At 40.6% G+C, this 14233-nt stretch overlaps 1 protein-coding gene across 2 annotated transcripts in view; it reads left to right on the top strand.

Annotated features, from left to right (window-relative positions):
• The window catches only part of malrd1 (MAM and LDL receptor class A domain containing 1), a 392346-nt gene that overhangs the window by 223205 nt on the left and 154908 nt on the right, over window positions 1-14233 (top strand). For both annotated transcript variants that reach the window (XM_063044212.1, XM_063044213.1), the window contains one exon: window positions 13013-13170. In XM_063044212.1, coding sequence (XP_062900282.1) covers window positions 13013-13170 — 158 coding nt within the window. The remainder of the gene's footprint in view (window positions 1-13012; window positions 13171-14233) is intronic.

Genomic DNA, 14233 nt, shown 5'->3' on the forward strand with positions numbered 1-14233 from the left:
GTCACACCACATCCTGCACCAGACAGATTGCACTTCAAATTTGGAGTAGATTTGTTTGATTGTAATGGGAAAAATCATATTGTTGTAATAGACTACTTTTCCAATTACCCAGAGGTTACAACACTGCAATCAACATCCAGCAAAGCGGTCATCATCTTCCTGAAAATTGTGTTTGTGAGGCGCGGAGTTCCATACGAGGTGGTATCAGAAATGCTCCACAATTTTTGAGCTGCGAATTTGAATCCTTTGCCAACGTTCAATGTATAACTTCCAGCCCACATCACCCACAATCTAATGGCCTAGCAGTGTGTTCAGTCAAGGGCCTCATGAAGTAAGGACAAGATGGACAAGAGGATTTCCACAAAACTCTGTGGTTTACAGAAGTGCGCCACTGCCGAATGACCTTTCACCAGCCCAAATGATGATTGGTCGATGTGTATGCACTAACCTTCCCAACATGAAACTAATATGAAAACCTGTTGACACTTAAAGGAGCACACAAGGTCAAAATGGTTAAAGTACAAGTGAAAGAAAAACAGAAACAGTATCAGGACAGGACTGTGAAAAGCCTACCAGACCTAAAGCCTGGAGATCAAGTGCAAATCTGAGATCATGAATCCTGCGCGTGATCCATGCAAGGATATGTGTAAGAGAAATAACTCCACATTCCTGCCAGTTCCAGATGGAGTGGGGAAACCTATGAGAAGAAACCTCATAGATCTACTACCACATGCTCCAACCATAGCTGTGACGTGTCATCTGTCAGTACACCAAAGGGGCCAGCATATGTAAAAAATGAAAATATTGATCAGAGTTCTCAGAAAGGCATACATATTATTGTAGCAAATGCGAGCAATCCGCCTGTGGAAACAAATAGTAGACAAAAAAGGACCATCAAACCACCTCAGAGACTGAATGAAAGTTCATGAGTGGATAAGGACTGTAGTTGCTCATCACATTTGAAGTTGAAAAGAGACAGACTACAGAATGAAGATATCTTTGTTGGAAAGGATCATCTTTCTTTGAAGGTTTATGGAAACATAGTATTGTGTTTGTTTTTCTTTCAAGATGTGGGATTATGCGTGCATAATAGAGAACCTCAGTTCCAAGTGGGCAATGCAAGGGGTTTATGGAACTAGAAGCTATGATGTTCACCTGGTTAAGCAGCAGTTCAGTAATGGAATGTTCTAGCATAAACCCACACCAAGTTTGTCTTTTATAAGAACAAACATAATACTCACCAGTGCAGCATAAGGAACAGACTTCAGCAAGTGTCTGGTTACTGCAACAATAGGCTTTACATTAAGGGTTAGGTTACTAAAATTATGGGTTAGTTAAAGTAACTTGCATTTTGTCCACAGTCATTTTGATAATTTTTCTCCATGTACTTTTACTGTCAACCTCTAAAAATAATGTGGCATCTGAAGACTCCAGTTAAAGTTTGGAAATTTGTCGCCATCATTGATCTGACAGTGAAGTAGTCATACTTCTGGCTTTTCTCTTTTTTCTTGTGTCAGGCCCATACTCGGCAATTTGGGTTTTGCTGGCATCCCAATGGATTTCTAATAGTTACCAGAGATAGTTTTATATTATCTTAGCAATGATCTCCAGGCTAATTTAGCTATTTCCAACCCAAGGCATTCCCAATTCACTCATTTAAGGAGCTACATATGCTTGTTAAAACATTGATTCAGTCCATGTTATTTATCCTTAACATTGAGGCAAATTTTATGGAAGGCTGTTGAAATGCTGCAGGTACAAAACATGCACACCCTTCTGCGCAATCACACAGGTCTGCAAGGTCCAGCTGTCACCTCTGCACACTTCCAAATCCAACCTCACCCTCAGTGAATTATGAATATGCACACATTTTGTGCCTAAGCACATGCCCAGCTGCAGTTACTGGGCTCTGATTTAACAGTAAGTTAACTCAAAAGGTTGCTGACACTTTGTAAGATCATTTGAGCTGGTGAAAAACCCACCGTAAAACCTCCATCAATTTCATTGTCTACTAAATGACCCAAATTTCTTCTGTTTTTTTTCTATTTCTTTCTCTGTGAAAGTGGCTGGCCTTTTGACTAATATTTAACAATTCCAAGGTATATTAGAAGTGTCACAAAGCCTGCGGCTTTGGGCTAAGATCTAGGCCTTTATTTGAATCGATTTTCAATGTCAGATGGTGACTGTGAGATTGACTGCCGCTACCTGTGGCTATAAGCAGTTGCATACTTATCAAAAGCTTAATTAAAAGAATCACTCAATGTGTAGAGAATATGTGCTTTATGAATGACAGCATGTTTCCATTGATCAGCAAAGTGCTCTTTACATGATGAAAAATGGAACAATGTAATGACTGGATAACAGATTCACAATAGCAAGGACCTCTTTCAGGATAATCACAGATTAATTACACTACAGAAGGAAACTATGGGGCCCACTGCGTCTGTACTGCCTCTAACAAATTTCTGCTGCCTTTCTTTAAACAAACCATACTTTGTCCAAATGATTGTAAGTTCTGGAACAGAAACAAATCAACTGAAAGAAATAAGTAGATCCAGCAGCATCAAGATTGGAAGGGAGTGGTGGTAATGGGGGTAATTAATTGTTGACATTTTGGGTTAGGCCCTATTAATTCTGATCCTGATTATTATTTTGAAAGTTGTCCCCATCACCCAAAATAACTTGACTGAGCTGTAGTTACTGAATTTTTCTGTGTACCCTTTTATAACCAAGGCAGTACATTTGCATTAAAAACATAAAATCTGTGAATAGTTACCTGATCGAGTAGTGTCTATGGAGAGAGAAACAGAATTAATACGTCAGGACAATGGCCTTTCATCTGTTGAAAGGTCATCAACATGAAACATTATGATTTCTCTCTTCACAGGTGCTACCAGACATGTAAAGATAAGGATTAGCTTTGTTTGTCACATGTTCATTGAAACGTCCAGTGAAATGTATCATTTGTGTCAAATCAAATCAGCAAGGATTGTGATGGGGGCAGCCACACTTCTGGCACCATCGTAGCATGGCCGCAACTTACTAACCCTAACAGTAACTGTACTTCTCTGGAATGTGGGAGTAAAGCAGAGCAGCCAGAGGAAAAGGGAGAATGTACAAACCTCTTCTGAACAGCGGCAGGAATTAAAACCTCATCGGTAATTGTGCAAACTGCTATGTAACCACCTTGAGTAGTTCCAGCATCTTCCGTTGTTGTTTAGGTTCACAGCATGTGCAGTTTCACTTTTCAATAACTGTTACATCTGTAATTTTCTAGTCCTCAGACACTGCTCATAAATCTATAAACGTTTCAGTGGCTTGTCAGGGCCTCACCAGTTTCCTCCTTCACTCCCCCAGGAATTGTGAATTGTTTCCATCTGTACCAGATAACTTGTCTCTTTAGGTGAACCTATTTTTTTTCTGCTAAGCCCCCTTTATAAGATTTTAGCCCATTTAGTAACCGAGCCATGTATTCCTTTGTTGAAACTCTGTCAGCCTCTTCTTCCTCTGTGAAGAGCATTGTGCATTACCTATTTTATTAGTCTGCTTCCGTGAGAAGTTCTTCTCCTTGTAATCACTGATCAATCCCACTTCTCTTGCAACCACTTTCCTGTTCACATGCTTGTATTATATTTGTGGATTACTTTTCAAGTTTGTGGCCTGTCTTTTCTCACACTCTCTCCCTCTTATTGATTCTCTCATTTGATTTTTTTCACTTCCCTTCTCACTCTTCTATATTCAGCTGGATTCTCAGCTGTATTAATAACTTGGAACCTGTCACATGCTCTTCTAGTGCTTAGGAACTGTTGCACATTATTATTGCACATTATTTACAAAGAGGAATGGTTTAGAAGGATATGATCCAAATTCAGGCAAACTGAACTTACTCAGAAATACTCTTTAGTCAGTTTGGACATGTTCCAAAGGGCTAGTTTCTATGCTAAACTCTATAAATTTAATGTCATTGTCTCTGAAAATACCTTGGCTCAGTTCTCTGTACATAATGTAGAATATACTGTGGAAAGCTAAAATGTCAAAGATAATTTTTTGAGACGGGTTAGCCTTTTGAAAAGGGGCAAATACATACAGGACTCATTGAAGTAAAATTAATGAAATATCTCATTAACAGGTGCATTAAAATACAACAGAAGGACTTACTTTATTACTTTCCTTCTACACTTAGAGAATTCAGATAAAGAAACAGAGGTCTTTGGTTTGTTGCTTTTACAGCTTGTGGAAGATGAGTTTATTTTGAGGAGGCTCACGAGTAAAGTTTAGACAGGCAAAGCATGAAACTTGGAATGTCACAATGACAATTTCAAGGAGAAAACAATAGATATGGCAGCAGTCCTCCTTCTTAACCTTGGGCAATATAAAAGACCAATAAAACCACCAAGGCTTCTGAGCACCTCCTTTCCTGCATCATTATATTGAAGAAATAGCTGCAATTTGGCTAACATACAGGATAGCCCATTAAGGGAAATGGAAAAGCAAGGAAGGACATTTGAAAGGCACTGATTTTTTTAATTTTAATAACTACCAAAATCACAGCCCAGAAAGATTTTTCTTGTGATTGCAATAGTATAATGATGTTCACACCTCTTTCATTAGTGGAGCAGTAGTATAACGATCTCAACCTTTTGGTGGAGCAACACTAAAGTAAGTGTTAAAGGCAAAAGAGTGTACAGTCACAGAGTTACACAACATGGGAACAGCCCTTACAACCTGGCTTATCCATGCTAACTAAGGTGGTTCTCTTTGCTGGTCCCATTTTCCTACATTCAATCCATATTCAGCCTTCCATTCCTCTCCCGTAATGTATTTATCCAAATTATTAATTAATTGATTATATCTCTCTCCACCACTTCCTCTGGCAGTTTGTTCTATATACCCTCCAATCTGTGTGGTAGAACATGCCCCTCAGATCTCCCTTTAAATCTTTTCCTTCGCACTGTACCTTTATGTCCTCTAGTTTTAACTTCCCTTCCTTTGAAAAGAACTGTGACTATCAACCCTATCTATGCCCCTCATGATATTATAAACCTCTATATAAGGTCTGTTATACTCCAGTGAGAACAGCCTTATACAATTTATCTTTATAATGAAAGCCTTCCATTCCGGGCAATATGGCAGTGACTCTCTTCTGCACTCTTTCTTGCAGTACCACATCCTATTGATAGTTTTTAATATTCAATAGTCAGTAGATCAATCAGCTTCAGCCAAAAGGGAAACAAAGTTAAGGTGGTTAGCACAATTCTTTGTAGTACCAGCAATCCGGGATCAATGCCTGCCACTGTCTGTAAGGAGTTTGTAGCGTCTCTCTGTGACCACATGGGCTTCCTCCGGGTGCTTCAGCTTCCTCCCACAGTCCAAAGATTTACTGGTTGGTAGGTTAATTAGTCTTTGTAAATAGTCCTGTAATTAGGCTAGGGTTAAATCGGAACTTGCGGGACAGTGTGGCTCAAAGGATCGGAGGGCCTACCCTGTGCTGTATCTCAATAAATAAATATTTAAATTTTAAAAATTCTTAAAAATGACAATTTTTATTTGCAGAGAAGGTAGCAGAAGAGATGAATAGAGGGGAAAATCATGATTTGGTTAATACGCCAGGTAGAGGGTGTCATGTTTTTTTTCTCTCTGCTAGGACAGCTGTGAGAAATGGATCGAGATAAACTGAGCAAAACTCGCAGATGAATGAGTTAGAGTTGAAATGGTGAGTTCTAATGTAGAAAGAAACAGTGAGTTACATAAATTTGGCGATCTCAGTTTTAAGTCTAGTGACATTAATATGCCCAGACGGAAGAAGATGAGGTGTAGTTCCTTGAGCCTGCATTGGAATTATTTTACAGTACCAGAAGCCAGAGACAGGTAGTCAGACAGAAAATGGAATGGGAAAGAGAAGTACCAGGTGATAAAGAGTTGAAAAACTCAAAACTGGAGGGACACTGAATGCAAGTCCTATGCAAAGCAATCACACAAACTGCTTTTGGATTTTCCATTATCAAGGATGTCATGCTCTGAACACTGAATGCAATGCACTGGACTAGAAATGCAAGTAAACTGCTGGTCCACCTGGAGAGAATACTTGGGTTATTGGATTGCAAGAAGGGAAGAACTGAAAGAGCATTTGTTACATATGAACGTTTTAAAATTGTCTTTTTCTTAAAAAAAAAGAGCATTGAAAGTTTAAAGTTAGTCCTCTTAACTCAATAAACCTGATCTTAGAAAAGACAAAATTAATGGGAATTTAGAGTGGAGCTGCTGTGCCGATCTTCCCAATAAACGACTGTGACTGTTAATGCTCCCCTTGCTGGACGTCTGCCGGAAAATCTGCAGAAGTGTGCAGGCTGATTGACTGGTGACTCTGCTTGCCATGAATGACCACACATATTCCAGGTTTACTTGTCGGTTGGTATAGTAGCACAATCGGTGGTACTACCGATATTCATCTCCAGCGACTAGGGTTCAATCCTGACCCCTATGCTGTCAGCATGGAATTTGCTCATTCTCCTTGTGGCCATGTAGATTTCCCCCAGATTTTACAAAGATGTGCAAGTCCACAGTTTAAAGGTCCACTTTAAATTGCCTTCAGTAGAGGTGGGCAGATTGCCGAGAATGTAGGAAGTATAGGTCTTGGGGAATGGGATTGTTCTTTGAGCAGGCATAGACTCAGTGAACTGAATAGAAACACAGAAACATAGAAAACCTACAGCACAATACAGGCTCATCGGCCCACAAAGCTGTGCCAAACATGTCCTTACCTTAGAAATTACCTAGGGTTACCCATAGCCCTCTATTTTTCTAAGCTCCATGTACCTGTCCAGGAGTCTCTTAAAAGACCTGATCATTTCTGCCTCCACCACCGTCGCTGGCAGCCCACTCCACGCTCTCACCACTCTCTGCGTAAAAAAATTTACTCCTGACATCTCCCGTGTACATACTTCCAAGCACCTTAAAACTGTGCCCTCTCATGCTAGCCATTTCAGCCCTGGGAAGAAGCCTCTGGCTATCAACACAATCAATGCCTCTCATCATCTTGTACACCCCTATCAGGTCACCTCTCATCCTTCGGCATTCCAAGGAGAATAGGCCGAGTTCACTCAACTTATTTCATAAGGCATGCTCCCCAAACTAGGCATCATCCTTGTAAATCTCCTCTGCACTCTTTCTATGGTTTCCACACCAGGGTCCTGTATAGCTGCAACATTACCTCTCAGCTCTTAAACTCAGACCCACGATTGATGAAGGCCAATGCACCGTATGCCTTCTTAACCACAGAGTCAGCCTGCGCAGCAGCTTTGAGTCTCCTATGAACTCAGACCCCAGATCCCTCTGATCCTCCACACTGCCAAAAGTCTTATCATTAATACTATATTCTGCCGTCATATTTGACCTACCAAAATGAACCACCTCACACTTATCTGGGTTGAACGCCATCTGCCACTTCTCAGCCCAGTTTTCCATCCTATCAATGTCCTGCTGTAACCTCTGACACCCCTCCACACTATCCACAACACCCCCAACCTTTGTGTCATCAGCAAATTTACTAACCCATCCCTCCACTTCCTCATCCAGGTCATTTATAAAAATCACGAAGAGTGGGGGTCCCAGAACAGATCCCTGATGCACACCACTGTTCGTCGACCTCCATGTAGAATATAGCCCGTCTACAACCACTCTTTGCCTTCCGTGGGCAAGCCAGTTCTGGTTCTACAAAACAATGTCCCCTTGGATCCCATGCTTCCTTACTTTCTCAATAAGACTTGCATGGGGTACCTTATTAAATGCCTTGCTGAAATCCATATCAAAGTCAAAGTCTGTGCCGAGCCTTTGTGGCCATCAGGCCGGTGCTTATGCCAGTTTCTGTGGCGTGAAGTGACTGAGAGTACAAGACTCCTCCCTGGATAGGATGCCAGTCTATCGCGAGGTTAACCTCCCGCATTTGCCAATACCCATTTTCAGCTGGGTAGACTGGAGCAGTGTGTGGTTAAGTGCTTGCTCAAAGACACAACACGCTGCCTTGGCTCGAACCCACGACCTTCAGATTGTGAGCCCAATGCCCTAACTACTTGGTCACGCGCCACACTACACTACAGAAATCCATCTACACTACATCTAATGCTCTACCTTCATCAATGTGTTTAGTCACGTCCTCAAAAAATTCAATCAGGCTCATAAGGCATGACCTGCCTTTCATAAAGCCATGCTGACTATTCCTGATCATATTATGCCTCTCCAAATGTTCATAAATCCTGCCTCTCAGGATCTTCTCCATCAATTTACCAACCACTGAAGTAAGACTCACTGGTCTATAATTTCCTGGGCTATTTCTACTCCCTTTCCTGAATAAGGGAACAACATCTGCAAACCTCCAATCCTCCAGAACCTCTCCTGTCCCCATTGATGATGCAAAGATCATCACCAGAGGCTCAGTAATCTCCTCCCTTGCCTCCCACAGTAGCCTGGGGTACATCTCCTCCTGACCCGGTAACTTATCCAATTTGATGCTTTCCAAATGTTCCAGCATATCCTCTTTCTTAATATCTACATGCTCAAGCATTTCAGTCTGCTGCAAGTCATCACTACAATTGTCAAGATCCTTTTCTGTACTGAATACTGAAGCAAAGTATTTATTAAGTACCTCGGCTCTCTCCTCCGGTTCGATACACACTTTTCCACTGTCACACTTGATTGGTCGTATTCTCTCACGTCTTATCGTCTTGCTCTTCACATATTGTAGAATGCCTTGGGATTTTGTTTAATACTGTTTCATATTTCATATGGAAATATGGAGGGGCAAGTGTGTGAAATAATTATTTCAAAGTTATTATCAATATTTTGATTAATCTAGTGAAGTCATGGGCCTAGAGCTTTATTTAGTTTGCTGTTTCTCCTCCCCCCCCCCCACCTTTATAATCTGGCATCCTCCCCCTTCCTTCTCAGACCTGAAATGTCAACTGTTAATTCATTTCCATAGATGCTGCCTGATCTGAGGAGTTCCTTCAGTATTTTGTGTGTGCTAATTTATTGTTGCGTGTTTGACCATTTTAGTCATGGGCTTGCCATTAGAACTATTTGGAGTCTCTGTGGCTTTGCAGTTGTTTGCTTCCCTTTGTTGTTTTGTAACAGGAAGGCTTGGGACTGTGGCTGCCTCTGGAGCAAGAGAGGAATACTGTTCAGAGCTGGGCAGGGAGGTAGAAAATTTAACATCATCACCTCATTGAGTATGACAAACCAGTGCAGGCTCATTGAGGGATTGAGCAGATGTGGATTGGGGAATTGGACTGATTGGTGGCAGGTGATGGTCATATTGGACTGCTAAAAGCTGGGTCCGTCAGGGGTTTTGAAGGTCACAGATGGGTTGTGGTGGGTGGGGCCAGGTGATGAGATCAGCAGGTTGGGGATTTACAACAAAAAGATCAGGAAAGAGTGAAGGTAAAGAGTTACATAATAAGTAGTAATGGGCCTCTAGAGAAAATAATTGTGGAATTAATGAAAATTTATATTTCATGGATAGCAAATACTCAATGGGCGGAAAAACCTGTTTCCACGTTATGTAAGAACCAAGGCTAAAGCCTTGCATCATTGATTGAAGTTACAATTAAAGATCATTTTAGTTTACTTTCTGAAATGTTAATTTTTCATTCTTAATTAAAATGAATTTGTGATATTCTAGTTAGTTTTACTTTTCCTACATAATACTTGTTCTTTTGGATGTAGCAATAATTTCTTAAGAACAGAAAAATATAACAGAAAGGATTTATACCACTTGAAATGATTGAGGGAAAACTTCAACATCCCAATTAATCGTTAGTGAAGAGAATTATTCCGGAATGAAAAAAAATCAATGAGCAATATAACAGGTTCAAATGCTTCTGACATGCTGGGTAAATTTCTTGAGGATTCTCAAGCAGATTCAGGCAAAAGAAAGATTTTAACATCATTATGATGTGGGTTCTAACAATAGAGGAGTCTAATATGCCGTGATATTTTTCCACTCGAGAAGCAAGACCAGGTGAATTAAATGGATGTGTTGCCTTTTCTCCTGTGTGCTATTCATGTGAGAATTTTCAGTATGGTGCAGATTTCTTAATTTCTCCATTTCCTATGTTCTTTTTCTATCCCAATACTACAGGGCATCAATTCCTAACTCTAGTTCCCAGTGCTTGGTCTGGTTGCTAAAATGGGGTAGAGAATAGAAGCTACAGGAAGGTAAACATTTGGAGGACTGTTGAATATTCTTGTCTTCTACCCAAATGATGTGTGAGCCAGCCCTTGAGGCCTAACAATCCTTTCAGCCTTCAGATTGTGTGTGATGATTGGGATGACTAACAGGATGAGGTGTAGGAAAGAAATGAGTAAACAAATCTTAATTATTTAGATTGTTGCTTCTTATCACTATGACAGCAGATAATTGGAACCTCGAACTTCTTGAACTTCATGGTGCAGAAGAAAGTTACTCAGCCCATAACGTCCATGGCAATGTGAGCCTAACCATTTTAAATGAGCTAATCATGCAAATTTCAATTGTACTCAGAGTAGAGTGCATCACCAATCATTTCTGCCTGAACTTGTGTCAATTGCAAAATAGAAGTGGGCCTTATCACACTACACACAATGAAACTCAAAGCTCTATATTATTATATAGATCTATAGAGTACAGGGGGATCTTGATCAGTCAGGAACGTGCAGTGAGGAGTGGCAAAAAGATTTCAATACACATAAGCGTGAAGTGATGCATTTTGGAAATTCAGATCAATGTTGGCCTTATACTATGAAAGATAGGGCACTTGGGAGAGTAATGCAGAGTTCATTGAAAGCAGCATCACAGCTGGACAGGATGATGAAAAAGGTATTTAGCATTCTGGCCAACATCAGTTAAAGCACTCAGTATGGTAGTTGGGATATTATATTGCAGTTGTATGTTATTTGTGAGGTTGTCCTTGGATTACTGTACATAATTTTCTCACCCTGTTATTGGAAAGACGTGGTTAAGCTGGAGAGGTCCTGATGAAGGGTCTTGGCTTGAAATGTTGACTGTTTATTCCCCTCCATAAATGAAGCCTGACCTGCAGAGTTCTTCCAGCATTTTGTGTGTGTTCCTCTGAGTGCAAGCAGCTACTGGCCACATTCATTCTCATAATGGTTTTTATTAATTTCCGCAGTAGTATATCCCAATACAATAATAAGTCAAATTAATTTCCAGACATTTTCCTCAATAGGCAGGATTTCCACACCCTTAATGTGTAGGTCACCCTGGATCGTGTGAAGAACTTCTTGAAAGTAAATGGCATGTTTTCAGCTGTAACACAAATGTTCTTCACCCAGAGTGAGTCAGTTGCCAAAGAAATAGATCCTGGTGAACAATGGTTATTCTCCATTTTCTTGGCCCCTTTGCAATCTCTGAGTACAGCAACTGACTGCAGATATGAGATCTAAACAGGTACTAGAGTTATTGCTAAAAACACCACAGACCCTCCAGACATGAGTTTCCACTGTTTTGATTCATCTTCTGGTACCTGCCAAGGTGTAGAGGCTGTGTGGTCATCATCTGCAAGCTGCACAACCTTCGGTTGAAGGCAGCAGCAGGTGCCAGAGGAAGGGTAACTTGGACGCCTAACACCTAGGGTCTCTGAGTTGGTGTTTGGAGATTTGCAAAAACAAGAGTACTTTGAAAATCACATATATTGGTGGGTAGTTCTGTACATTACCCATTTTCTCTCATCTTCCATTTGAGCAGAGGAGGCGACACTGAGGGCAGAAGCCCCAAGGGACTTTCCAACAAAAAGATCACTTTCATCAGAAATCTGAATTCAAATCAAGCCGCTCACTTTACACTACAACCCCAAGTAGATGATGCATAAAGTCCCCTCATATTTTGGGGCGCTAGTTTGCAAGTCTGAATATAATACTTCTATAAATTATTCCCTGAACATACATCAGTAGTGATTTGAAGGAATTTTTTTTGTACTTTTGGATAAGCGGCATCTTATCGAAATAATTCCAAACTCAGCACAAGACAGACTTTCTTCGAATCAGTTTCTGTCTGCAAGTAGAGTTCTTGAATGTTTCGGACTGTTTCATAGCATCAGAGTGGTTGATCGTTGTCATAGTCACAGCATCTGGCAAATCATGTACACAGAAACATATTGCACAGGTTGTTCAATAGAAAGGAAATTATGTTGAGGCACGTAAATTTAAGAATGAATAAAGGCTCCTTTTATTCAGCATTCATCAAAGGGATTTCACCCTCAGAAGTCCGAATGTGGTTCATGTTAAGTCTAACAGCAATTGAGTGTTTCAAGGTTCATAATGGGAAATAACTGATGAAAGGATGATGATCCCTCCACTCAAATTAGATATGAATGAAATACTGTCACACATTCCTGCAAAATTCATCACTTTTCTCTGACACTGTCTGAACCTGTCACTTTCATTCCACCATATAAAGGAGAGTTCCTGGAGCAGAGGCAACATAGATTAGATATTTCTTCTTACCAGGTAACCTTGGTCATATTTCTCTGCTTCGCTTGGGAATCTCTTCCACAGTGAAGCTTATGAGACCAGTTGTAAGAGCAGAACAAATAGGTGAAAAATGGTGAGAGAAAGGTACAAATTGTGTTCAGTTTTCATAATGTCTGGCAGAATAAATTGGCAACTTTGCGGAGTGTCTGATTATTTAGCTTGCGTGGCATACAGCAGTAAGTTTGTAACTTTTAATGGGAAAACATCTTTAAGCATGAGGATTCGGCTCGAGCACTGCCATGAGACTCATGAACTGTGAAGTACTGTTTCAGCAGTTCCTTCCAAATGTGAACCACTCTAATGCTGTTCCAAGCACTACTGATCAAATTCTGCATTTTTGTTTGAAGTATTTAACACGAGGCACACATGTAGATAAATGGAACAAAAAAATCTTTGTGTCCCAAAAATAAGTGAAACTAGTACTTTGCTGACCAATATTGGCATGTCAGTCTCCTAACTGACCAAAAAAAAAATGTGCTCTTTGCAGGTCACTTTCTGTATCTTGAAGCTATTCCTGGAGGCCTGAGGGGTGACAAAGTCCATCTGCGGAGCTCAGTATGGAAGGAATCAAGCGCTAAATGCACTCTGTCATTCTGGTATTACATGTCACAGAAGGCTACAGGCCTTATAAGAGTTCTTATTGAGGTAAGAAAGAGAATGGTTTTGGGGAATATACTGTATAAATAAGCACGGGAAGCCAGCAAAAAAAAAACCACATTAAACTGCATTGTTTCATGACAACCATATCGAAAATGTGCATTGCACCTACCGGAGATTTATCTAGTGCTCCAATTACGATGTTGTAAGTGTTGATTGGTTCCACAAGGCAGTTTGTTTTAGAATCATATGCTCTGGAACAGACCCTTCGGCCTGCTGATTCTGTGCTGACCATCAAACACCTGTTACTGTTACTATTCCCATATGATTGTCCACAACACACAAGCTGGAGGAACTCAGCAGGTAAGACAGCATCTACGGAGGTTAATAAACAGTCAAATTTTCAGGCTGAGAATATTCATCAAGACTGGAAAGGAAGGGGAGCTTTCTGAATTTCTCTATTCCTCCAGCATTTTGTGTGTGTTGCTCTGGATTGCTACAGAATCTCTTGTGTTCACCGTTTTATTCTCCTCCTGGATTCTACGCTCTCCTACAGCTTAGGGGCAATTTATAGTCAATTAACCTACTAAGCATCAGGAAATAAAATTAATTCCATGCACTCCTGCCTCATAGGTACCTTGGAATTTGGCATGTGAGAATCCATTCAGCCTGGTTTACTTAAGTTTATAAAACTTATCTTGTACTGCAGCTCACTCTGGGCTCCCCCAATCTCTTTCCCTCTAAGTGACCCTGATTCCTTTCTCCTCTACATTTCAGCTTTGCCTCTCTGATACCCTGTTGTGACACTCAACCCATCAGTGAGGGCCTGCTCTACCTGTACCAATGGCCAATGATGATTCCCCTGTACTGAGCCCCCACCTAACGGGCTGATTCCCCGAAATGGAGGATTTACAGCGTTCCTTCTCACTCTAATTCCACCACACTGGGGCATTGTTCTGCAAAGGCAGAGGGAAAGAAAGAGCAACTTTGGTGAATTAAACCTATAAGACCATTGGCTTCTGTATAATAGAAATATGCAGTTACAGGCCCTCATGCAAAGTAATCCTTTTCCGGAGGCTGATAAGTATTTTAATAATACTTAAATAAACAT

The sequence above is a fragment of the Mobula hypostoma genome, chromosome 3, assembly GCF_963921235.1.
Source record: "Mobula hypostoma chromosome 3, sMobHyp1.1, whole genome shotgun sequence".
Lineage (NCBI taxonomy): Eukaryota > Metazoa > Chordata > Chondrichthyes > Myliobatiformes > Myliobatidae > Mobula > Mobula hypostoma.